This window comes from Neodiprion lecontei, chromosome 4 (assembly GCF_021901455.1).
Source record: "Neodiprion lecontei isolate iyNeoLeco1 chromosome 4, iyNeoLeco1.1, whole genome shotgun sequence".
NCBI lineage: Eukaryota > Metazoa > Arthropoda > Insecta > Hymenoptera > Diprionidae > Neodiprion > Neodiprion lecontei.
The window spans coordinates 29,126,245-29,153,008 of NC_060263.1; the positions used below are offsets into that span (position 1 = coordinate 29,126,245).

Here is a 26,764-nt window from a genome sequence, read left to right on the forward strand (position 1 = left end):
TGAGTGTTTGGTATCGCCGATTATGAATTTAATCTCAACCAATCGGGGCTATACAGACAGATTTGCGACGAACAATATCATGCGAGTGTTTGAATCAAGCACCTATCCGAGATCGGCGAAGTATCAATTGAGGCACCGTAATTACCGCAGCCATTTTATTTCAGGGAAAACCGGAAGTGGGGCTACAGAGACAAAGCATTGGCAAGACATGATCACGAAGCCAAGGCAAACGATCGTTCAGTGGCACCGTCTGAAACCCGAGTAAGAGAAATTGAAAGTGAAAAAAAAGCTTATTTTCCTGTGACCTTCCGCAGCTCGCTGCAAGTCTAGCGACGACCTGCCGCACGCTCCGGGTTCCCCGTCTAGTGACGTAAGTACGCTGCGGACATGCAGAAAAGTTCGAAAACCGGCCGACATCCGGCTCAGGGTTAAGGGTCACGAAAAAGACGAGGATGAGGAGACGGAGGCGGAGGAGGAGAGGTAGAGAAACGGGGATGAAACTCATCGAGGCATCGTCGAGGTCTTCAACGAACTGCGAAGCTACTTTAAGTTTTACTTTCAGCGCGTCCCGCTTTCCGGTTGTCCGCACGTCCTTTTCAAATATCACGTAATATGATTGACATTTATATGTATATCCAATGGGTACCTTATATACCTGGAGAAAAAACGCGCGTTTGACGCTGCATGACGCCTCAAGCGTTTTCTGAGCAAAATTTTACATACAATACAGATTGAAATCTATGATCTACTACTATTATACGTACATACGTATATTACTTGCATTTCCACAACGAGAAGGATTGAAATCTGTCGCACCTGCGAGCGCATACCTGCGGTAAATGGTACACAGGTATAACTGTTACAAAATTTGGTGAGGAGAATTGGCATTTCGTGAAAAAGATAAGGTAATTTAAACACATATAAATATACATATATTGTGATATATATATATATATATATATATTATATGCATTTTGGTGTGTATAGGCTTGTATTTCAGGAATGCGCTTGTGTAGCGCAATGTTTCTAGCTGACCCCTGTTTGATTTTCATACAACGTCAGGTGTCAATTGACTGGCTGATTAAAAGTTAGCCTGATTCTGTATTTGTGTGTCCGACGAGTTTTCACCAAATTAATGTAACAATATTTTGGTACAGATCTATATGAAATTGATCGATGAAGTGCATGTACTGTAAAAACATGTTCAATTTTAATAGGGTACACGTAACGCGCGCGTTACTTTTTCGACCTGGACTAGAGACCCGTTTTGAATGTAATAACATTTTTGAAGATTTTTATTTTTACTTCATAGTAATACAGTCTAGTAAAAATTCGAGGAGAAAGAAGGAAATAATAGTAATAATAATAATAATAACAATAATAATAATAATAATAATAAGAATAATTATTATATTAATAATAATAATAATAATAATAATAATACTAACAACAACAATAATAATAATACTAACAATAATAACAATACATTAATGATACAAAGAAATAAGCTATAGAATATTACATACGATAGAGAGAAACTGTACTTCTCGTATATAATATACGTGAAAATTATAGCTGATTGTTGAATTGTTAAGTGAAAAAACTGATACCTACGTATTTTCGGTGCTTGCGTGATAGGCAAGATTTCGAAGGAAATTATCTATGTGCCAAGCCAGTGTGGTGATTATTTTTTATTATTTTATTCTTATTTCGCTCAGACGATGAATTTGCCCATCTAAGTCTAACATCGTACAGTAACACCCGTATATTTATAATCGATTCTCTTTTTATTCTGTAGGACTGAAAGATTTATCACATCTTAACCGTTTCAGTCTTTCAGAACTTACGCGAACTATATTACATGTATGAGCACGACGCTGTAGGAATGCGATACGTATACAATATACAATATACATGTATACCTACATTTCAGTACCTACTTATTAAATTACACGTACAGTATAAGTTTGTAATGATAACTTGATATTCCGTTGGCGCGTTATCTTTTTTTGTCACGCTATGACGCCTGTCGGGAAATCTATAACCGGAGAAAGTAAGAAATAGTGAAATTCACTAGGTATATGTTGTGAAATTTAGAGCCGATGTATAATTTTTGTTTTACTGAAGCGTATATTGAATCGTTTAATTCGAAATTGATATATATGTGCACAATACCTGTGTGCAGATTTAAAAATAGCAGGAAAATATAATTGTCAGTGATTAAACTTTTTTCTCAATTCAATATTCTTATCCATAAATTGGAAGATATTCGAGTTATTTATAAATAATTTCTGATAAATATGTAGCTGTAAATTTGATGTGATGTAGTGTTGAATTATCACAGCGTACGTTTAACCATTTGAGGCGCACATTTTTCTACTGAAGAAATTTAGAAAATCATAGGTGATCTCTAGGTTTTCATGGTCGCTGATTGCGATTCTGAAGTCAAAATAACGAATTACAAAATGGCAGAATAAAATGTGCAAAAATGTATTACAAATATGAAAATAACCAAGAGTAAACAAAAAAGGTGGGACGTATACGTCCCACTGCCCCTCAAAGGGTTAATGCGCAACTTTTGTAGTACACGATCGTCTTACGTAACCAGACATTTTGCCATTTTTCATGGAATAATTTCACAAATATCTCCACCCTCCTAGATTTCTCAACTTTACTCTTATTTTTTCATTTTATATCATTCTCTTCAAACTAGACAATCCTATTAGAAAAATTAATTTCGGTTGTTCCAGTGTTCATAACAGCCAGTTCGAGACCATTTTGCGCGCTGTCACCCCTGATTATTTTTATACATATTACTTCAACTAAACTGCATCGCGATTTAATCAATTTTACATACAATCATAACCTGGAAATGTTTTTCTTTTTTAGTAAATCGGGGTAACATTTTCAAAAATTTAACTCTCTCTCTCAAAATCGTATGTAAATTTTTTCTACGATCAAATAATTGTGTGTAAAGTGCGGAAGTTTTGACGATAAGATGAAACATTTTCCGTGGATTTAGTTTCAAAAACAACGATTCAGTATAAATCATCCGACTGTATGCAAGTATAATTCCATACTCTGCAGCTATGAAAGAAATTTACGAATAGGTTTTCCAACCGGAGTACTAAGAGTCGGGCTAAAAAATGGGATCCAGAACACGCTGTAACACCGTTTCTTAACTATCGCGTAAGATCCGCGGAAGCTGATTATTGGTAAAAATATAAGTAGACAAAGCTTGCTAATTGTAAGTAATTCCTTACGGGTTCGCAGAATTTCACAATGTGAAATATTTCTATTGGATCGAACAAAAACAATGGGAGATTATCAAACGATAGAGGAGGAGAAAATTCGTTGGCACTTCAACCAGAAATATTTTTTTCTCCGTCGGAGACTCGCGGTGCAAAAGGAAGAGGCTGCGGGAAAAAAGTGGAACTGTAATATAGGTGTACGCACAAACTGCAACTCTTCGTATAAAGGCATGAGAGGATGTAATTGGTTCTATTTGTGAAGGATACTCAAGGGCTTTGTGTGACGCTTATAATGCAAATGCGCGAGCAGAAACATGCTCGATCCATATCAATAACAGAAGCCTCTGAACAAGCGATATCTGAACAAAGATTCAGCAGACGATGTCTGTTAGAAGTAAAAGAAATTCTTTGGCGGAAGGGTCGCGTAAAAATTATGCGATATAAGATACGTATTGTGAAGTGTGTATGAGTGAAATTGCTTAATGATCCGCGTACTCTTGTCGTACAAGGCTTGATTTTTTCATTCAACATCGAACTGGTAATTATAGTCGCAGACCACTGGGACTGAGGATCCTGAAATTAATAATAGCAATCTACAAAGGAAAGATATTTTTGACGGAAATTTTTTATTGAGAAGCAAGATATATTTCGGTGAATTTCAAGTAATAAATTGTGATTGGTGTACCTTATTGAATACACTGACAATATTGTTATAACGGTGTATTTGATGTATAGTCTGCTGTGGTTGACTGTCTATATAATGTTTATGTATATATATATGCATATATACATATATATACATAAAAATGTCTCGATTTATGATGGATAAAATTGTATCGTCAGGCAATTTTGCTTACACGTCACTGACACTTCGAGCAACACCAATCCGTATACTCTACTCATGCAAATCTGATTCAAACATACTTCTTACGAATTATCAATCGACAATACCGACATAAAAATATCTTTTGGAGCGTTAGTAAATGCGAGTAGCGTTCACTATTATGTCCCAACTTTTGAATGGATCGCTTAAACTATGACAGAACAACCGACTGTATGGTTAAAGTATACACGAAAGAATATCTATATATACATAGATACATATGTATATGTACATGTATATGTATATAGTATATGGTAGAGATTAGTATCTACGTATATAAAATGGATGAATAATCTACAATATGATATAATATGAAATTATATGAATATATATGTACATATACAAATTGCATACATATATGCTCGTATATGCGCATTATGTATTTCTATATTATTGAATAAGTAAATATAAATTACGTAGCACAAAGTTAAATAATATTTGTATGTTGTAGCCTGTATATACACACGAGACATATGTATGTCGCCCAGTTTAAAGAAAGAGTAAGTAGAAAAAAAAAAGGAATAGTTATAACAAATATATTAGAAAAAAAAAACGAGCTATAGATTTTTTTTATATGAGCCAGTTGTCTGCGAATGTTTGTATACATATATAATGTATGTATGTATATGCATTACATTACAGCTCGGAATACATCGACAGTTTCTGCATATTCTCATTTTATAGTGCTGTAAATGTCGGAGAGAATAAAGAAATGTTTATGGTCAAATATCGCGATTGGAACGTAAGTTTGAAATTGTAATTGATGAGAGATTAATTTTTTTTTTTTTTAATACATGTGTTCGAAGCTTGTACAGTTTTATTATTAAATGGAAATGCAGAAGCTGTGATAAAGCATATAAGTTACAAATAAAAGGGCGAGCCACCTGCAGCCTGTAGCAATTATTATATAATTACATAATATTATACGTTTAATGATAATCATTGTTTTTTCTTCGTGTACGATTATATGCTCTCGTGTTTTGCCGAAGAAACTGGGCAAAAGTCAAACATTGCTTGAGTACCTATAGAATTTGGAAAAAGAAGTGAAAACAAAAAAAAAAAGAAGAAGAGGATAAGATAAAAAGAATACCACGCGATACATAATTACGTTACGAATCATTACTTTATGTAACGTTACGGTAAGAAATGTTCGATGTTAAACTTGTTGCGCTTTTTCCATTGCGCAGTATTAGAATATACATATAGTGTGCATACATATACTTATTATACACGTGAAACAGCTAGTTTTTTAAAGCGACATTTTTAATTGGAAAGAACTTGACGTCACAACGAAATACCTGCTTCTGTCACTTTATTTTTCAAGCGTCAGATCTTTATCACAGAGTTATATAAAGGAAGTTAAAGAAAAGTCACTGCTGTTATAGTAATTATACAGTATCCTGCTGTAAACGCACGATAATTTCAATGGACTATTTTAAAACGGTTTATATTTCAATAAAAGAAATATACAATAATTCTCGTACACATACATACATAGTGAATATATTTTTGCTGCGCAATGAACAATCTAGTGAGATGTAGCCATTGTCTGTTTCCGACTTGCTGTGAATAAGTTTACAAATCTTGTATACAAAACATTTAGGGCATAGGCACAGTAGTATTCTTGCATATACATATACATATATATATACATAGAACTATAAATTTTTACAATTTATATATTGTGCCTGTGTCTTATTATCCTCCATCTCTTGACACAACTTTCATCAAATAACAAATCTTTATGCCCCAAGAGGAAACGTTCGGAATTCTCAGAAAAATATGTATTTTTATACTTTGAGGAACGATAATTTTTTTATTCTCTCTCCGGTAACACACAATGCACGCTACTTATACGTGATAAAGGAAGAGAGCTTCGTTGTCTTGCATCCCATGAATAATTAAAGGTATTCCAGTCAGAAAGTTGAATAATGAACTGCGAAAAAGCTTGCACGATTCAACCGTTTATTATCTAATAATGAAAAAATACCGAAGAAATTAGAACCGTATAACTTTAACATTCATGGTGAACAGTTTTCATATACCAACGCAAAACACGTGAATCACATTGAATATCCAATTTGAAGTTATCTGTTAACTTTTAATAAACGACATTCGGACTACTGATTCTACTTAAACGTCACAATCGATCGCTTTATATTATGTTATTCGAGGTTATTATTTATGATACATATAAGTCAACTACACTGGTTTATCCTTGATTATTAGACACAAATATATAGTCGCAATTTCGTAAAAAAATTTTCTCTCGGTGTAATATATGTAAAATGTTGTACATGTCTTATATTGCAACGGTGAACTTATTGTTAGTTTGGAAGTGGTATTTGTTGGTAAGATTTGGAGTATGAAGTAGCCACTGCACAATAATTACTGTTAAAAGTATAATCAGAAATTCAGTAAACATTGAAATATACTCGCGGTGAATTCCTTTCGGAGCATAAAGCCTAGACATGTTTCGAAACATCTCAACATTGTCATACAATGCAAGTGTAACCTGCAACAGCATAATCTGATCGTTGTCTAGTAAATTAACTAACAGAATAGAGCTGTCGAGTCGAGTTGTCTAGTTTTCGTTAGAACAACTTAGTATTTTGTTAGACAAAAGGCTCAAGTAGCTAAAATGACCTAGATTTACGTACAGAGTTATAATTCAGGCGAGTGTCTCACCTCATAAATGCATATCCCTATTCATCAGTTCATCTGATCGCCTGCATTTTGAAAAGAACAAATTAAAACTACAGAGTCGGAAGCTTTCATAATTTCATGGATGATGAACAATGTTTGATTGTCATTTGTAGTATGTAGAATAATTAATTCTATTAATTTCCATATCTCTAGTGTACTTACGCTAAATTCAAATAATGTTAGAAGCACAATTCTGCAGAACATAATTGCAAACGAAAGGGTAATGTGTCTTTCAACGTTCAAAAATAATTCTCCTTTCTGCTTTTGAATTGTTCTTTTGAAATGTATGTTGCAATCACATCATTATCAGGCATAGCTATAAGAAATTGTTAATCTTATATCAAGCCAAGTGTCATTGTATAATTGTATATCACGTACTAGTGTGTTACCTTGTAACAGCCTGCGCCTCCAACATAACTGAAATTGATTGTAATCACTATTTAACCCTATAACAACCCGGTCCAAGTGTTTTCCTGGCCACAATTCAAATATTCAATTATGGTTTTCTACTAGGATTGCAAATGATGAATAAAAACTCGGACACACTTGAGGTAACGAATCAGTGTTTTCACCGTTTACGATCTCTCTACGCGAGGCATAGGCTGAATCTAAAATTACTGTAGTGCCTGAGAAGTATAATATATTATCTGTATCCGTATTTGAAAGTTACGTGTAACATTGTTGAAAAGAAACATGAACAATTATATCATCAACAGCAATTGGACCGCAACAGAAGGGCAGGGAACAGCATTTATTATTGGAAGCGCAAAGATTTATCGATATCACTGGAAATTTGGGGGATCTAAAATCACAAAAATCGGTTTCGAAGGTACTGTAGGTTCAAATAGTGAAATAGCACTCAGCTTCGTGTGCGGAACGCAAACATCTGATTATAAAACTTTGTTTCGATGTTAAAGAAAATCAACTACTCCCTGAGGCAGAAAAAACATAACCATTGTCCAATCAGCTGCGTGTGAGAATCAGGTGAGAATAACAACCTTTTATACGAATAAAATCGTCTTTGAGTAGATATACTCGTCGATACTTGCGTATACTCGTTCATTTAATACAAGAATTGGATTTTTCAAGTTAAAAATTCACGTCAATGTATAAAACAACGGCACTCTCACAATCAGTTATCGAATGAATGGATTACATACTTCGGATCTTATTCCAACAGCTCGAAATGTGATTCAATTGATTCTCGGTCCCTCAATTGTAAATAGAAATTAGATCTGGCCCATTGCATTCCCGTCTCCGTTACACAGACCCATGTACTGTAAATGTAGTTTAACATTAGTACGAATTAAAAATTGAGAAAAAAATAAATTATTGTATGAAATGTTTGTGGAAAGTGTATTCATTGTGCAGGATTTTAAAAAGGTTCAATATAACAGGCTTGCAGATGTTGCCAAAAAAATTTCGCGAGGCGGGCAACGCGTGTACTTGACCGCTTTATGACGGTCACTCGCAATTGGAGAAAATTAATCCTCGACCCTTTGAGAATACTCGGAATACGAGGGACAAGAGATACTTGGAATCCAGGTACTATAAAGCTTACCCCAGATATTATCGTTCTGGGAAAACAAACTCTTGATGTAAACGCGTATTACGTGTTTCAGTAAAATTACCGCTAGGAAATGAGATTTTCAGGTCACATTATGAAAAGTTTAATAACCATCGATGAATGCATGGACAGCTGAGATCAATAAAACCCTATCTCAGAATTTGGTTGAACAGTATTGTTTCTGAGAATTCTGTTCAACAATATCGTCGTATGTCTTTGGAGATCACTTTGCATATACGATGTTGTTGAACCATATTCTGACATGAGGTTTCGTTGATATCGGCCGTCAGCATCCGTTTCCTCCTTTTCGGCCCCAAAATTTCTTCTCTAAAATCCGAGTTTGTATGTATTTCTCTTCAGTTTTTCTTTTTGGATGTGATCTTAACGCACGCACCGATTTGCGCAACAAGTGTCACAGTTTTCGAATCTCGCGGTTGAACCTCGCCGGCGAGTCGTGCCAATCAGAGAGCGGCAGAGATGGCGCGGTAAGCCGATTGGGCCGCACCGTACACGCAGAAGACTATAAAGTCTTACGCAGCCGCCAAACACGGCAGAGTCACGAGCGCTACGTTCAGTGAGAGAACAAAACGACTTAGCGATAGAATTCGTCCGGTTTGGTCAAAAGCCACCTATTGCGCTGTCGACTTACAACTTAAACCCAACGGTCTATTTCCAACATTCGAGCGTTAGTGGTTATACATATAATACGGTTTAGCGTCGAGTCTTTTATTCTTTTCTAATTTATATTAATGTTCAGATCGGAGCAATGGGAGAAAACATGGATGTGCAAGGCCGCTCATTATCTCCGCCAAATACAAATAAGAGAGGGCAGGTAACTAAGGATACACAAAAATGATTAATTTCTAATAACACTAAAACAATTTGGCAGTTGGTGAAGCCAAACCAATATCTTAAACTCATCCGGGCCGAATTTTGCACGTGCCCGTTCGAAATATGGAACGACGGCCGGGAAGAGGTTAACTTTACTGTTATTGTACCTTTTAACGCGTTTTTTGTTTTCAATTTATTACAGGTTGTTCACAAACGAGAACGTATTGTGATTGTTAATCTGTATAAAGATCTCAAGGTAGAGAATCCTAGGATTACGAAAAGAGAGGCACATGCTATATTATCCAGAAGGACTGGGTTTGGTATATTCAGTATAAAGAATACATTGCTACAGTATGAGAACACTGGCAGGGTTACATCGCCAAATCAAAAGAAGCGCCGTATGTCCCGCAACCACTTGGTCGACGAATTTGACCGAAATGCAATTCGTAAAAAAGTTCATGAATTTTATTTGAAGAAAGAATTCCCTACACTAAAAGAAGTTCTGCGTGCTGTAAACGAAGATGAAGACCTACCAAATTTTAAACGCACGATGTTTTGGAAATTGTTAAGCGAGCTAAACTTCACCTACGTTTCCCGTCGACATAATAGTATTCTGATAGAAAGGGATGACATCATTCTCTGGAGGCGAAACTACCTGAAAGCAATTCGAAAATTTCGTAAAGAAGGACGGCCTATATATTACTTGGACGAAACGTGGGTCAACGTCGGTGACGTTTCTTCGAAAGTCAAAAATACCTCCCTTCGAGGGCTGTCAATATCGTCTGATCCTTCTGGGAAGGGGAAGCGATTAATTGTTCTGAATATTGGAAGTTCAATTGGATTTGTACCGAATGGATTGTCATGTTTCGAATCCAAGAAATGTACTGCTGTTTATCACGACGAGATGAACGGCGACACATTCCTGGAATGGTTTGAAAGGGTTCTACCATCGCTCGCGGACAATGCAGTTATTGTCATGGATGACGCTCCATCTCATTCTGTGAAGTTGGAGAAATCGCCCGACTCTTCATGGAAAAAAATTGAAATAATTGAATGGTTGAAGAGCAAAGGTCAAGTCGCTGATATGTCAATGTTGAAGCCTGAGCTATTGCAGATTGTCTCTCTTATAAAAGATAATTCCAATAAATACGTAACTGATGAGAAGGCTAAAGAGCACAACAAAACTGTGCTCAGATTGCCTCCATATCATTGTGAGCTGAACCCTATAGGAATGGCATGGTCGATGGTGAAAGATCATGTGAAAAGCCATAAGACAGAATTTGAAATTGACGACGTGAAACGATTACTTAAAGAAGGAGTTGAGCGCGTTACAACGGAACATTGGGGCAATTTCGTCAGGCACGTGATAGAAGCAGAAACAAAATTATGGGAATCCGATCAAATAGCAGATAGAATGATTGACGATATGCAACCATTATTTATCGACGTTAACGCTGATATTGATTCAGATGACGAATCGAGCGATTAAAAATGTATAAGACATATCTCGGTCAGTATTGAATACCGCAGAAGATAGAGAAAAAAATGCAAATCGCTCACTCAACGCTCGACTTATACCATAGGCTCTTTTCAGAGCCATCAATTCGTTTCATGCTTAGGCTTGGGAAAGATATCGATTACAAAAATACCGCGAAAATATGTATACGCTCACTCGTGGAAATCTGACTCGCAGTTAACTTATCAGGGTATCATGAATACTTTGACTCGAATATTATCACAGATTTCCACTGTAGGAATTGTTCATTGTTGGGTCACTACCTTGAAACCGTAATTGCCCAGGTTCGTTGCAGGTACCTACATAAATGGTAGTTGGGCCCGGCATACAACCATTGGCATGAGAGAATTTCATTTGTATCTGAATTGCATCTGAATGTGCGTGACGAATAAATTATACTTGACTCAGACCTTTTGTACGAAGTAGACGTCCATCGTCATCCGGTTACGATTAACTATGCAAGGACTTGGTATCCGGCAAACATGAGCGTTATTTGAACAGGAATTCAATTATAGACACTATTTGCAATTTATTTTGAAAGTAAATTCCAATATTCCAAAAATAGTCTCCTTCCAGTCGAATATACTAAATCCCATTATCTAGTTCGCAACTTGCTAACCCATCACTAAAAAACTATATTCTTTTGGTGACTCCAAAATTGCCCGTCGTAATCAAAACGGACCGGTTCAAGTGATCTGGATTCTGAAAAAACATTTTCCACGATTTCAGTGAATGTCGGTTTGATGAAAATAACTGATCGTCACAAACTTGTGAAATGATTCTATGGCACAATAATCCAATATTTCTCAGAAAATCGTGTTTCATTTTGGATATTGCCTTGAGTTGATCCAACAAGAAAAAAAATAAGCCGCTTTACTTAGGTTTGACAAACTTCATAATTATCTACATACAAGAACCGTGAAAAAGCATGTAATAATAGAATCGATATTGACAGAAGATCCGTAAATTCAATTTTTTTTCTTGCATTATATTTCAGTAGTTCAGAAAAAAATTATTTGGTCACGTATTTTCACTTTTCAATCGAAATCGAGTTTAAGCAAGTTGTAAATAAGAAATGTGTAACATTATCCATGCTGAGGTTTAACAGTGTGTAGTTTAGAAATGAAACTAGTTTGAATATAATTTCTGCATGATTCCGAAAGGAAGTGAGAACCTATAGCTCAATTCTGAAATCCTGAACTTGCCGTAAATATGAAAGGCAGAAATATTGTTGCCACGAAACTTGCCTACAATTGTCACTATAGAATGTGAAAATTTCGATCTTTTTGCATTGGACTATATTGTTGGCCCTAAAAAGGGCCGATTTGCCATTGTCGTAGACATGTATGTGGCGCTGCGGTTTAACCGCCGAAACCGTAGAGGGTGCGTCCCTGGCGTTTCAAGGCATAGACGACGTCCATAGCGGTGACGGTCTTCCTTTTCGCGTGCTCCGTGTAGGTCACAGCGTCACGAATCACGTTCTCAAGGAAGACCTTGAGGACACCGCGAGTCTCTTCGTAAATGAGACCTGAGATTCGCTTGACGCCGCCACGTCGGGCCAACCGACGAATGGCCGGCTTGGTGATGCCTTGGATGTTGTCGCGAAGCACCTTCCTGTGACGCTTTGCACCTCCTTTGCCCAATCCCTTACCTCCCTTACCACGACCAGTCATCTTGTTGCTTGTCCGGGGACTTGGATAATCGCGAGTGTACTTCCTTCGACCGTGACACGACCACCTCGAGGATGCAACTGTGCCCTGTCGTACGCCGCGCGCAGGTTTTATCCGCTCAAACGCCACGATCCCTACCACTGCTCCGTCAACCAATCAGTGCAACGCACGATGCACCGCCCGAGAACTGATCGTGGGCCCTTGCCCCTTCAAATGTTACTGACGGTGAATAACAGTTAAGATTCGGAATATTATCGGATATACCGATTTGACTCATTGTCAGTCTGCGATGGAACGTCGAAGAAATAGGATAAAATTCTTCCACCGAAAGATTACAATCATCTGGAGGATCAAAATCAAAGACGTCTTAAATTATCGTAATATAGAATAGCGTATAATTATATTTGTGAGGAATTGTACAGCCTCGCTATACGAAGTAAATTGTAAATTTCCTCCGGCTATCTAACTGTCAGAGTACCTGGTGTTAAAAATTTTACGAACAAGCATCTTATTTAAATATTATTGCTCTTTCGAACGACTCCCGGCATCCAAGTTATAACTGGATTCAAAAACTCGTATGTCGATGGTCGTTAGGAGGCGAGTGACGCTTAAATTTCGTCGGCATTTTCAAATTTGGGGATCGGCGCTTTTTATGTATACTCTGCCGGGATCGTATCTCCGAGACCGTAAATGACTCTTGAAAGGCCAGCGAATGCATATTATGTGATAAATTGTCTTCGTCTAACATTTGAACAAATTCATATTTTGGTTAAAATAATTCTTCAACTGTATAATAATGGCGAAATCGCGCAACCTTAACGTACTTAGGTATTTCGTAATCCGTGTCGATACATTTTGAAGATTTCACCACATGTATCATCTGTATCTACCGTGTATACATCACGGAGAAGGAATCGACTTACTTTACGTTTTTAGTAAAAAAATTAATTAAAACGATTATTCTCTGCTGCCTCAAACTTCCACACCACCTAAAATATGCTCCAATACTAATATTCAAGTTGCTATTGGTACTTTTCAACGGGCATCCTATTATTAAATCCGATTCTGCATCCAGAAGGCTGAAAAAAACTGGGTAAATCGATGTACAACGCGAATTTTCTTTTTCACGGAGTACAGGCGGTATTAGCGACCTCCGGTATCCTAAGATTCGTCGCATTGTCAACTGAGTGAAGTAATCAGTGTTACAATTGTGAAATTTGGCTGTAATCAAAGTAATACAAGATTCGTAAAATTGACCCGCTGAGAAATACATACATATAACAGTCGAGGCAAATTCCGAGAGAATCGATAAACCGTGGAATCTGAGTCCTTGCATGTTAGCAATACTGAAAGGTGCCCACGCCCGACAGAGGAAACGTTTAGAAATTTGGCACTAGATTTGAAATTGATTTTAAGTTCGTTGACTTTCGACGAATTGAAACTTACAATTAATGAATTGTCTTTCAGCAATAGAATCGATCATTGTAAGACGAACATGGTAGCTTTTGATTTTATTTATTTCGAGTGTTTTTTTCTAGTAAAACGCATTAAATCAGATTGGGTCTGTACTCGGTAACAAAATTTGTTATAATACCGAATATTAAGTATGAACCGTTTATGCAATTAATATCCTCATTAAAATTCAAATTTTGGTAACATTTTACTTCTCTTTTGTAAGAAATGTGGGATCACAAATTCTGTTCATCATTTCGACAATCTATAAAAACCAGTCAATATGTCAAACTTGAATCTTCATTTAAAATACAATCAAAAAATTAAAACAATTCTCGGCATCCAAGTACTAGATTAAAAAAATTATACAAACAAGAGTGAGTAAATACATTGTCATTGGGAACAATACTCCCTTAACATGACTAAGCCCAAAGTCAGTATAAAATTTTATTCAGCTGCAGTTCGGAACCAGTTCATTTGCAAAAGAATGATTTGTGGCCCTTACAAGGGCCGTTTGCATTTTTCTGTTTCAGCTGCCAATGCAGGTGATATTGTTGTGCGCGCTCACTTTTTTTTCGAGGCAGCTGGTTTTTTGGCAGCAGGTTTAACGGTTTTTGGTGCAGCTGCTGCAGTAGCGGCTTTCTTTGGTTTTGGTGCCTTTGGCTTGCTCGTCGGCGCTTTAGCAGCCTTTTTCGCCTTGGATGGGCTCTTCGGTTTGGCCGCCTTGACAGCCGGACTCTTTGGTGTCTTTGCGGGTTTTTCCGTTGCAGCTCCACCAGTTTTCTTTGCAGCTGGAACCTTCTTTGGTGCTCGTGGTTTTGTAGCTGGGGCAACAGCCGAGGCGCCTACCGCCGGCTTCTTTTTCGGTGCAGCAGATTTTGGAGCTGCAGTTTTCGGTTTCGCCTTCGCTTTCACCTTCGGGGCTTCGGATTTCGCTGCGGCCATTTTAAACGAACCCGAGGCACCCTTCCCTTTAGTCTGTGTCAGAATTCCCGTAGTCACAGCAGATTTCAAATACCTCTTTATAAAAGGTGCCTGCTTCTCGGCATCTACCATATACGTCGCGACAATATATTTCTTTATCGCTTGGAGCGAGGAGCCGCCTCGTTCCTTCAGATTCGTAATCGCTGCGTTCACCATATCCGAAGTGCGTGGATGTGCCGGCTTAGCACGAGGCTTCGCCTTCGATGCTGCGGTAGCTTTTTTGGCCGGCGCAGCCTGAGCCTCGGAATTATTTCCTCCAGAGCTTGCGGGTGCTGCTGGCGAAGCTACTTTATCTGCCATGGCTGATTGTGGCAATATGTTTGATAATTCGAAATTACTAGGGTTCCCTGATTCGGTATTCTCGGTCCGCGATCCAAAATTCTACAAGGAACGACGCAAAGTACACTGTACAGCTCGTGTTGTATAAATGGCGCAGCGGACAGCAACGGCTCGATACGATCGCAGAGCGCGGACCATGGAGAGAGACCCCGCAGCATTTCACTCGAGCTCTTCAATCAACCCTCGAGCTCGTGGCACCTGGTGATCACTCGACCACCAGGTCTCTCACTGATGGCGGTGAAAATCAATCGATGTTACTTAATCACCAGAGATCACATACTTTGAGCAAGCAGCTCATTAAACTTTGCAGTAATCCGGATTCTCTGAGTCTGCGAAATTTACGACTGTCTTCGAGCGTGCGTCTTAGCGGCTACCGTACCAAGACTGACGGTAATGCGATTATCGACCTGGAGGATGACCATGCATCGTCGCCAAATAGACGTCTAGTTAGAGGAAGCCTTAGTCTATATTCTCGAGAAAAATCCAGACCTACAGTTATTCGAGGAAAATCAGCGGCTCGTTCTGAAATCGGCATGGTTGCGAGCAGTCAACTAAGGACGACGAAAGCTCGAGGTGTGACTCAGATGGTTAAACGTATAAAATTCAAAAGTTGTTGTAATTTCAATGAATACTTTAACGGTCTCATTCATCGGTACCAATGATAGTGACTTGTGAAAAAGTTAAAAACTTATTTCAAATACCTGAAGTCATGCATAGAACCTTATATTTCTATGTATATGCACTTTATACAAATATAAACTCGCGATTGGATGTATCCATCTACGATGTAAATTTTAAGTTAATAAGCTTTATGTTTCGAAACTTGCGCACATCTAATGATATAAAAATACAATGACATTGAATACATATACATATTCTAGTAAAATTTTTCTGCAAAAGTTTAATGTTATATCATGGCATTAGTTTTGCACAATGCACTATAAATGATCCGAATTTAACACTGCGCCCTAAGCACCCCATCGACGATGACGTAATGCATAGAAAGGACAAATCTGTCAAATATTTCGTTACTCAACATCATTTGGAGCACTTACATTATGAACGGACTACTATGATATTCTTAACCAGCATTTCCTAACGATATATTCATGTGGCGTTCTAACATGAACTCTGTGTCTAGGGCAAATCCAGGTTTCATAATCGGGTGCTTGATACGGAAAGTAATTCAATCGTGTGAAGAGCCGCATCACTATGGAGCCGAATGTAATCTATAGGATCTTGTACCGTATTGATTCTCGGAGAGGATGATGAACTGAAAACACGTTTAATGAAAACCTTTTCATGGCTGCAGTTCAAGGTACTTAAACACCGTTTGGTAAGCGTATTCAATACTCCAAATAAATGTGAAAATATGTAGGTAGTTTGTTTCAACTTGGAAAAGCTATGTTTTTTACTTGGATTGTATAAAAACGATAATGAACAGCGATAACTTCAGAGCTATCTCTGAACGCCCTCTCCCACACTACGTATCGTTGACGTCTGACATCTCCTGAAAACTTGCATTGAAAAATCAAAATCTGGCATTTGGGTATATTATTGAAGATAGTATAATAAATATTTTCACATAACCTTTTGCCGCCGGACTTACGAAATGTTGAGCGACTTTTGCAAGCAACAGTGCCATAAATTGTATACCAGAAGTAAAGGGGTATAAAAACTGAACAATATTAATTTCCCCGTTCGACGACGTTCCCTGAATATTGTCAATATTCCCGATCTCTTGCCACCGTATACATATACATGGACTGATAAATCTGGCGTTACGTGATATTCATTGCCTATAAGAGATAATTGACCTAGCCTGACAGACTGGACCATTGTTGTGTGCTTTCACGTATGTGATGAATCTCAGCAGGCAGGAGTTTCCTAAAACTTAATTTTATTTTCTTTATAACTGTTGCGTGTATTCTTCTTTAATCAAGTTAACGTTAATGAAAGTCTTCTCATCCTTATTTGTATTAAACTATATTAATACAGTATATTAAGAAAATATTTAATTGCCACCATCTAAGAAAGTATATTTGGTGTATTGAAATGTTTCTTTTACTGTATTACTTATATGAGTTTTTCTAATCTTGTTATGAAGATAGTAAATTTTAAACTCTCAGTAATAGATTGTGTGGCATTCGTAGTTGGATATTTAAATGCAATTCCATACTATGCACGTCAGAAATATCTTCTGACTTTCGTTTTCATCTATTTGTATAATATTGGATATTCAATTTAATTTAATTCGATTTATCACGAGTAAAACATTAAATAAATAGCTAATGAGTTTCCTATCCGTACATGTTTAATTTATAATGAGAATTCACATATAAGATAAGTTACAGTTGAAGATTGTTAAATATTCTCAGTATACTTTTGAGTGAAGACTGAATTCGGAAACTCTTAATATTGTTCAGTTTTTGATGACATTCGAAATTATGCATATATGTTCATAATTGATAACGAATATACGAGACAACATATTCTGTCTACAACTATCGTGGGATGGAAAATATGGGTTCATGGGGAATGATATCCAGCAAGTGTCGATTTCGTTTTCTGTCGTTTCAAAATAAGTGGTGGCTCTTAAAAGAGCCGATGTGTATGCAGGGAGCAGCTGCTCACTTGGAGCTAGTGTATTTGGTCACTGCTTTGGTTCCTTCACTGACAGCGTGCTTGGCGAGTTCACCAGGTAGCAAGAGTCGAACAGCAGTTTGAATTTCCCGAGACGTAATGGTGGAGCGTTTGTTATAATGAGCAAGACGGGACGCTTCCGCAGCAATGCGTTCAAAGATGTCGTTGACGAAGCTGTTCATGATGCTCATCGCTTTGCTCGATATTCCAGTATCAGGATGGACCTGCTTCAGGACCTTGTATATGTAGATAGCGTAACTCTCCTTCCTCTTACGTTTCTTCTTCTTGTCTCCTTTGGAAATGTTCTTTTGGGCCTTACCAGCCTTTTTAGCAGCTTTACCACTAGCCTTGGGTGGCATCTTCGGTTACGGTCACGATCCTACTTGATGCGGTCAAGTTTCGGAGTTCAGAGTGAACTGTGTCGGACTTTTGACGCCGCAGTCTATTTATGCAGCGCTAGTTCTCGTTGACCGGGCCAATCGGAGCGCGCCGGAGGCGACGCGGCAAACTGATTGGCCCGCAGGGAGTGAGTCGAAGGTATAAAGTCCTACGCGGCCACCCAACTGGGCACAGACACACTTCGACGTCGCGAGCGCTCCGTTCGTCATACTTTAATAAGTCTATTTCAATCTTACGTTAGACGTCATGTCCGGTCGTGGCAAAGGCGGCAAAGTCAAGGGAAAGGCAAAGTCCCGTTCCAGTCGTGCTGGACTCCAATTCCCTGTGGGACGTATCCATCGATTGCTTCGTAAGGGAAATTACGCTGAGCGCGTCGGCGCCGGGGCGCCTGTGTATTTGGCTGCGGTGATGGAGTATCTGGCCGCTGAAGTTCTCGAATTGGCTGGCAACGCTGCTCGTGATAACAAAAAGACCAGAATTATTCCGCGACATCTGCAACTGGCAATCCGCAATGACGAAGAGTTGAACAAGCTTCTTTCGGGAGTTACTATTGCTCAAGGTGGAGTTCTGCCGAATATTCAGGCTGTTCTTCTGCCAAAGAAGACCGAGAAAAAGGCGTAATGCGTAAATTGGTTACACCTTATAAACCACCGGCCCTTTTCAGGGCCACCAAATTATTGAAAGCGAAAGAATTTTTCATACCAAACACGGGGCTAATAACCGATTTCTATACATATCACTTCTGCAGTGTGTGCATCACACACTATGAATACATCTCTACTAATATTTTTATCAAATTCGTGTCAACACCAGTTTGTGTTCAATATTACGTTTGAAATTGCTATACATATAATAGTATAGTAAATCATTGATCATATAAATTCACGTTGAATTTCTCGTGTAGTCAGAGCTCTGTCACTACACCGTATGATCTGACTTACTTCTATTTGACGTGTATCCATAAACGAGATGTTTGTGATCAATACATTACTACTAAAGAATTTTTTCAAATGGCCGCTCTCGTAAGATGCTCTTACAGAGTTCGTACTTCTTTTAGAATCTGAAATTCCCTGAATTAGCCAGGTAATCCAGCCTGAAAATAGGATTTTTTCAGTAACCTTTCATGAAAAATGCCGATTAATGACAATTTTTTCATACCTTCAATACTACCTAGTAACTAACTTAGTGTGTTATCAATTTACAAACAACATCCTGCGATTTTCCGTAAGAAAAAAATTAAGAGGTTTGGTATTGAGTAATATACATAGAATGTACGAAGTAGTGCGACGAAACAAAATTTTGATTTTTGCCAGGTGTGATGTAGTCAGCCCCTTGTGTCCTGAAAATGTTGGATTTTGAACTGCTTCCCACGTGAAGCTAATTGAATGTTTATTACTAACAAGTTGCAGCTTCCTAAATTACTCGGCAGCAACAACTAGAATCGAATTCACAGCAATTCAAATTGACTCACCTCTAATTCTTACCTCACAGTAAAAAAAACCATTGATCCGAAATGCTACTATGCAGTGCGCATGCCTGCTCCGGAAATAGTCAATACTTGCAAGAATTGGAGTTTTTTGGTTGAATGTTCCGTACATATTCTCTGTAATTCGTTTTGGGCTTCTATCTAAGGACTGGATCGCGCTAGGCTGGGAGAATTGTTGCAATATAAGTGCATCTTTTACCATCCGAGATATGACGGAACACGTATTTCACCAAAGTGGAGTGAATAGCGTACATTATACCTGAATCTGTAGTATTATTAGTTTACCACTTCGTTCGTTCAACTTGATCGGAAAAAGTACTAGTTTTCGACAATTTTAGCCGAAAATTTCTTCAGATTCACAACTTTTCTTTCAGATAAAGTATAGTATAATTGGTTGCTTGCACTGAAGAAAGTCGTGGAAGTGAAAAATGCAAGCTGCACTTGTCATCATTCCGAAATATTTGTACGAATGGAACATTAAATTAGATTATTTCTTTGAATAATTCGTATGATGGTAATTATCATAAAAACGAATCACCTTTCACACGACCGCCATAAATTACAGATGCAAATATACGCACTCTATCAAGTGAAGAGTATTATATCTGAATCAGTTCTACGGTTAAGATAGGCCAAAGAGAATAAGTGTTACGTATGGCATATAATCTATGAACCAATTGAATAGCCGTTATGTGATGTGAAATTCGATTCTTTGCATTGGACTAATATTGTTGGCCCTAAAAAGGGCCGATTTGTCCTAGTCGCAAACATGTATGTGGCGTTGCGGTTTAACCGCCAAAACCGTAGAGGGTGCGTCCCTGGCGTTTCAAGGCATAGACGACGTCCATAGCGGTGACGGTCTTCCTTTTCGCGTGCTCCGTGTAGGTCACAGCGTCACGAATCACGTTCTCAAGGAAGACCTTGAGGACACCGCGAGTCTCTTCGTAAATGAGACCTGAGATTCGCTTGACGCCGCCACGTCGGGCCAACCGACGAATGGCCGGCTTGGTGATGCCTTGGATGTTGTCGCGAAGCACCTTCCTGTGACGCTTTGCACCTCCTTTGCCCAATCCCTTACCTCCCTTACCACGACCAGTCATCTTGTTGCTTGTCCGGGGACTTGGATAATCGCGAGTGTACTTCCTTCGACCGTGACACGACCACCTCGAGGATGCAACTGTGCCCTGTCGTACGCCGCGCGCAGGTTTTATCCGCTCAAACGCCACGATCCCTACCACTGCTCCGTCAACCAATCAGTGCAACGCACGATGCACCGCCCGAGAACTGATCGTGGGCCCTTGCCCCTTCAAATGTTACTGACGGTGAATAACAGTTAAGATTCGGAATATTATCGGATATACCGATTTGACTCATTGTCAGTCTGCGATGGAACGTCGAAGAAATAGGATAAAATTCTTCCACCGAAAGATTACAATCATCTGGAGGATCAAAATCAAAGACGTCTTAAATTATCGTAATATAGAATAGCGTATAATTATATTTGTGAGGAATTGTACAGCCTCGCTATACGAAGTAAATTGTAAATTTCCTCCGGCTATCTAACTGTCAGAGTACCTGGTGTTAAAAATTTTACGAACAAGCATCTTATTTAAATATTATTGCCCTTTCGAACGACCCCCGGCATCCAAGTTACAACTGGATTCAAAAACTCGTGTATCGATGGGCGTTAGGAAGCGAGTGATGCTGAAATTTCGTTGGCATTTTGAAATTTGGGGATCGGCGTTTTTTATGCATTCTCTGCCGGGATCGTATCTCCGAGACCGAAAATGACTCTTGAAGGGCTACCGAATGCAGATTATATGACAGATTGTCTTCGTCTAAGATTTGAAAAAATAAATTATATTTTGGTAAAAAGAATTCTTCAATTGTATAATAATGGCGATAATCGCGCAACCTTATCGTACTTGGGTATTTTGTAATCCGTGTCGATACATTTTGAAGATTTCACCGCAGGAATTATCTGTATCTACCATGCATAGAACACGGAGAATTAAACGACTTACTTTACTTATTAATTAAAAAAAATGAATGATAATTTGCCAAAGATTACAGTACTGATTATAAGTGTATCCAACGCTCACAACACAGCTAGCAAAAATGTGCAGCATTTAATTTTTTTGTCCTTGAATGCAAGAGGTAAAAAATGTTATGACAGCTGTCATAACAGAAAAACGCACGAGATAAACGTGACTTGCGGTTTCAGAATACAGCGTTCAAATGAACAGAGACTGAGATCTTCTATGATTTTGGAAATCTTGAACTTGATATTTTCACACAATCAAGTTCAGCGACATTCTTGAACTGCCTACGCGATTAAAACAAACATCTAGAGAAATCAAACGCTTAGGTGACTACCCGATACGTGAGAGCGACACATACGTTGTAATAACCATGCAGGCAAGTCGCCATTGATCCCCTTGCCCCGCTGTGCCACCTGTACCAATGTTATCACAAACCTCCAAGATTAGATACGGTCTGCCACCTCATTTAGTCGGACTCACCGATGGCTGGGTTAATTATCCGCGGTCGCTCGGAGTGCTGCTATTTCTGGATTTTGTTGTTCGCGTGTAGACGCAGAGATTTTTTGGGGGGTGGTTGAATGGTGAGGGGTGACAATGCCCCGTACTCAACGTCTTCGTTTGGACAACGTGGTCACGTCGATGGCGGAATTGGGCCCCACAATTCCCGATGGTGGTTATTCCTGGCTCGTGTTTCTCGGTATTATCATGATTCAGGTAAGCGTCTCGCCCATGTTGTACGTCAAATCCCAAACCTTTTCAGATAACAAGATAAAAAAATAAAATAAATAAGAATGATTGTACGGATTTCTTGCTGCACGTTATACGTAGCATAGTATAGTAGGTTCCATCACCTCTTAATCCAGCCGAGAAATCTAGATTAAATTCATAGAGTAGCATAATAATGAAAATACATTAATTGCAATGTAAGTCACCGTTAGCCTTAGTGTTAAAAAAAAAAAATGCTACTGTCAATAATCAAATCTGTGAGATGGATACTCGGATTAAGTCATTATAATGGACTATCCACCATCTCATAATGTACGTTGCACCAAAATGAATTGATTATCGTGTTACAATCTGCTGACTTTTCGCGAAATTAGTGCCACGTACATCATTCATTAAAAATTTGTAAATTTGAGAATCCGAGAGTTGCTAACACTTATAAGTAAGATTGATGATTCGCAAGTTTATCTAATTTATTGCGATGTTAGCCTCATTACCTACGAATTCCACATCTATTTAACGCCGGTACAGATAATACGCAGTTTATGACTTTTCGTGAATTTGCTCAAATAACAAAAAATTGTCTAGATAATTTCCAGTATAATATTTTCAACCTAAATAAAACCATACATTGTAAAATGAGTGCTTTTAACTGGGTTCCATGTGATAAAAATTGCATTTGAAATAATCACTACGTCATCATTATATTCTACACTATGATAAATCGCAATTATTTATGGTATTATCTAACATGCACAAACGTGTGTTGCACTCAATACCTATTTAATAAATCCATGTTTAAGGTTCGCACATTTGCAGATCACGGTTCCTAGTGTCCTGTCGATGTATGGCGTCGTCTTGAGTTATTTGCACAGCGATTCGGAACCAGATATCTATCTTTGGAAGGGGAGCGTCACCCTCACGCCGATACTGTTTACCGCTTTCTGGAGTTTAGCCGGTAATTGGAACACTTTTTAATAAGACACTGCAATTTATTCAAATACAGTAGCTAAATAAATTATTAAAATTTTACGATACACGTAGGCTTTCGATAGTTTTCGGATGAACTATCTTTTCATTAGTTCAGCGTTTTGTAGAATTCGGCCATTTCATAGGAAGAATTTTTCTCTCTTTATTGGAAAAGTGAACTCCGAAAAAATCGTTGTGTTTTGACCGTTGTTGTAATATTCTACCGTGCTTTATTTTTCATAATCTGAAAATAACAAGGTAATACACAATTAAACCTTAAAACAGGAAGAAAATTCTTTATAATGAAATTGAAAAAGCACATTGCCGTATCCTTTCACGACGTGCCTTACTTTTGTATTAGCGTTATTATAACGACCGAATGGATGGAAAAATGTGCAGCTGTCTAAACACACTCCTTACTTTGAACCTGGAAATATATGAGGACTATTAGTTATGCTCCAATTGCTGAATCCATATTTAACCACCAGTATAAAACGTGGTGTTAAAGTATAACAAATGTTAACCGACTATTATTCATATTTTCCTAATTCGTGATGAGCAAAAGCGGTCTATGATACTTATGCCAAATATATAAGTTGTCCAATATTATTTTGTCGTTAAAATATTAAGTCATATGATGTTCTTCAGTAATAAGTGCCGTTTCTAGGGTAGTGTGCGAGTCAGGCTTGTCGCCCGGGAAAAATATGATCCCAGCTACAAAGTTTCAGGAATACTCGTATACATTTGAATTATTTTATTGGTAGTTATACCAAGTACATTTAGTAGATTAAAATCAAAATTAAGATAAAATAAAACAAAACAAAAACGATCAACAAAGAAAACAGAACAATATTGTAAATAATGGAAGAAAGACGTATAAGTGAACTTGTTTCTTATCTGGTTGGTATTTTGGAGCAAAAAAATGTTTACCAAGGTATCCACAAAGTGACGATGGAGGATGCTGGATCACTATTCTGGCCGGTCAAAACCACGAATAATAACATCCGTGAAAAAGTTGTGGGCACTGCATGAGAATTCTAGTTATATTTGAATAATCATCATCATTATGATGGAATGAGAAATATTCTGCAGTGTATATTGTCATTCATTTATGGAAGCTTTGAACCCCTATAAGACGAACGTAAAACTGTATACCTTGCACGAAACGTAGAAGAGGGATATAATGGCTCCCTTTCTTGCGATTTTGGAGACAGAAACTTTTTGTCCCAGAATCGATTCTAATAACGATTTCTAGACTAATTGAACCCCAAGGTACCCAAAAAAGGCATCCCAAACCTCGTAGGACCAACAGCTGCTGATATACGAAGCAAACTTGTCGCCTAACTGAAATAGTGATTTATTGCACAAAAAAATATCCAGTCTCAAAATATTGTGTAACACTTTGTGTAATACTATACTAGTTTATCGTAGAATTCTTTAGGTCTTCCATCATTACTATTAATTTTGAATTTATCGTTAGATCCATGGAGCCGTACGATTGTAAACCTTGCCACAGTACCACGTTTCGTAGGGCTGACAGGAGTAGCTCTGCTTGCGATCGGCATCCTAGCATCGGGATACCTCGAGACAGGAGGAGTCGGAGCTTATCTTGCGCGGTTGAGTGCCGGCGCTGTTATGGGGATAGGCGCAAGCACGGTGCTGTTGCAGAGCGAGAATCTTCTACGAAGACATTTTCGGACGAGATTAGTTCTAGTATTGACGTTGAAGCGAATATCGTTTTCTCTTGGCATCGCGATGATGCCTGGATACGCATACATGCTGTTGCAAAACACCGGGCTTCAAACGGGCCTCCTGCTTCTCTCCACGGCCCTTTTACCCGGCATCCTTGGTGCTTGTGCCTTCGACGCCCCGGTACTCCAGAGAACAACGCCGTACCGTCTGCTCATCTCCGAGGAGGACAACGAATTGAGCATTCGAGAAACCCCCGACGAGACACTGAGCTTTCCGAATCTGGAGGAAGAATTCAGAAATGAAACAGAAGAGAATGATGGGACAACTACCGGAGAACCAATCCCAACACCTCTTTTCAGTGAAGGGAGTAATTCGTACTCTTACGACGAGCCGGAGGATGATATAAATCTATTCGTCACCCCTAGTGGTTCTTCCACGACCACCTGGCTCGAAGAATTTCGATCACTGCGACTAATCAAGTTCTGGAGTGCCGTTGTTACTTGGTTTTCCATCAAGGGCTGCGCGTTTTCCCTCCTCGTGCTTTCTCCGTCTATGGCCATGACCCAAGGCCAGGGGTTCACCACCCTCGGTCAGTCCGTCACGTTGACTACCGTCATCGGTCTAGGGACGTTTCTACCTGGTGCAGCTTCTATTTGGAGTCCCAAGACTGCGCGATGGCGAAGCGTTTATTTTGGAACCATGTGCTGGCTTGGAAGCGCTGCGCTCTGGGGTTAGTAATACCCAATTAATTATATTTAAAGCAACCATAAGTAAATAGAGGAACCGTGTCGGTGCAATTTCTATGGTATTGAAAATATTCTCTGTCACTCTATAAACATGCACATTCTTGATCAGAGATTATTCCTGACCTACTTATATAAAATGTTCATTTTGTACAATAGGAATCGTTTCCAGCAGTAAGCATGTATGGTTTTTACTTTGGGCTTTCGTTGGAGGAGTGAGTATAGGCGGTTGTTCTGTTGCGGAGGAAAGTGCACTCCGTGATCTACTCGGAGCAAAAGGTGCCAATAGAGCACTCAGAGGACTCAGTACGATTGTGGGACTGGCTTTGCTGTTTCTAATATTTATCGAGGGTAAGAAACACGTAGATGTACTGTATCGGTTTCTTTAATAAATTACGGTGTACGCTTGACAATTTGGAAGAAGTTTTCGCTGCCGTTATAATCGCGAATAATGTAAAATTCGAAATTCAATTCTTCTTCCAGATTTCTCAACCTGCCTACGAATTGTGTCGATAGCTGAACTCGTGGGAGGTGGGTACTGGATTCTTACGCCATGCTTTGGTGCGTTGCGGGCACGATGGCCACAGCGGTGATATCGATTTAAAAATAAGCTAATTGTATGTGTGGACATAAATTTGTATACCCATTATTTTTTAAGAATCAGTCTAATTGTAAGTCGAACTATATGTAATTTTTAATTTGAATAGTTTATATTTTTCAATACAAGATATTTATTTTTCTATATACATTTAGATTATTGATAATTCTCACTGATAAAATGGGATGCTTTCAGACTGATGATTATCAGTTGCGTGACTCTGACTGACATAAGTAATTGAAAGTATAGTTACGTTGTGGAAAAATAATT

At 38.3% G+C, this 26,764-nt stretch overlaps 8 protein-coding genes across 18 annotated transcripts in view; 4 read left to right on the forward strand and 4 right to left on the reverse strand.

Annotated features, from left to right (window-relative positions):
- Positions 1-8,186, forward strand: part of LOC107220644 (synaptotagmin-7) — a 208,181-nt gene extending 199,995 nt beyond the window's left edge. For all 10 annotated transcript variants that reach the window (XM_046738291.1, XM_046738290.1, XM_046738289.1 and 7 more), the window contains one exon: positions 165-8,186. In XM_046738291.1, coding sequence (XP_046594247.1) covers positions 165-265 — 101 coding nt within the window. In that variant the 3' untranslated portion in view covers positions 266-8,186. The remainder of the gene's footprint in view (positions 1-164) is intronic.
- A 779-nt stretch (positions 8,187-8,965) lies between these two features.
- On the forward strand, positions 8,966-12,312 carry LOC124293926. The gene is made up of 3 exons (XM_046736941.1): positions 8,966-9,092; positions 9,165-9,239; positions 9,441-12,312. Exons 2-3 carry the CDS (start codon positions 9,174-9,176, stop codon positions 10,725-10,727), a joined length of 1,353 nt encoding a protein of 450 aa, XP_046592897.1. The 5' UTR covers positions 8,966-9,092; positions 9,165-9,173; the 3' UTR covers positions 10,728-12,312.
- LOC124293927 (histone H4) lies at positions 12,116-12,427 on the reverse strand. The gene has a single exon (XM_046736943.1). The coding sequence runs from the start codon at positions 12,425-12,427 to the stop codon at positions 12,116-12,118; it is 312 nt and encodes a 103-aa protein (XP_046592899.1).
- A 1,527-nt stretch (positions 12,428-13,954) lies between these two features.
- Positions 13,955-15,758, reverse strand: LOC107220639 (late histone H1-like). Its single transcript, XM_015659309.2, has one exon. The coding sequence runs from the start codon at positions 15,158-15,160 to the stop codon at positions 14,441-14,443; it is 720 nt and encodes a 239-aa protein (XP_015514795.2). The 5' UTR covers positions 15,161-15,758; the 3' UTR covers positions 13,955-14,440.
- Positions 15,759-16,803: 1,045 nt separating this feature from the next.
- LOC107220641 (histone H2B.3) lies at positions 16,804-18,285 on the reverse strand. The gene has a single exon (XM_046736942.1). The coding sequence runs from the start codon at positions 18,199-18,201 to the stop codon at positions 17,830-17,832; it is 372 nt and encodes a 123-aa protein (XP_046592898.1). The 5' UTR covers positions 18,202-18,285; the 3' UTR covers positions 16,804-17,829.
- A 61-nt stretch (positions 18,286-18,346) lies between these two features.
- Positions 18,347-18,912, forward strand: LOC107220640 (histone H2A). The gene has a single exon (XM_015659310.2). The coding sequence runs from the start codon at positions 18,488-18,490 to the stop codon at positions 18,860-18,862; it is 375 nt and encodes a 124-aa protein (XP_015514796.1). The 5' UTR covers positions 18,347-18,487; the 3' UTR covers positions 18,863-18,912.
- Positions 18,913-20,268: 1,356 nt separating this feature from the next.
- Positions 20,269-20,892, reverse strand: LOC124293928 (histone H4). Its single transcript, XM_046736944.1, has one exon. It carries the CDS (start codon positions 20,825-20,827, stop codon positions 20,516-20,518), a length of 312 nt encoding a protein of 103 aa, XP_046592900.1. The 5' UTR covers positions 20,828-20,892; the 3' UTR covers positions 20,269-20,515.
- A 1,344-nt stretch (positions 20,893-22,236) lies between these two features.
- On the forward strand, positions 22,237-26,622 carry LOC107220638. Of its 2 annotated transcripts, none has more exons than XM_015659307.2 (5): positions 22,237-22,483; positions 23,312-23,450; positions 24,942-25,883; positions 26,056-26,247; positions 26,380-26,622. In XM_015659307.2, the coding sequence occupies exons 1-5, from the start codon at positions 22,364-22,366 to the stop codon at positions 26,487-26,489; spliced, it is 1,503 nt and encodes a 500-aa protein (XP_015514793.2). In that variant the 5' UTR covers positions 22,237-22,363; the 3' UTR covers positions 26,490-26,622. The 2 variants fall into 2 exon arrangements, with proteins under 2 accessions (XP_015514793.2, XP_046595007.1); XM_046739051.1 differs by having other exon boundaries at positions 22,348-22,483; positions 23,296-23,450.
- The last annotated feature ends 142 nt before the right edge of the window (positions 26,623-26,764 follow it).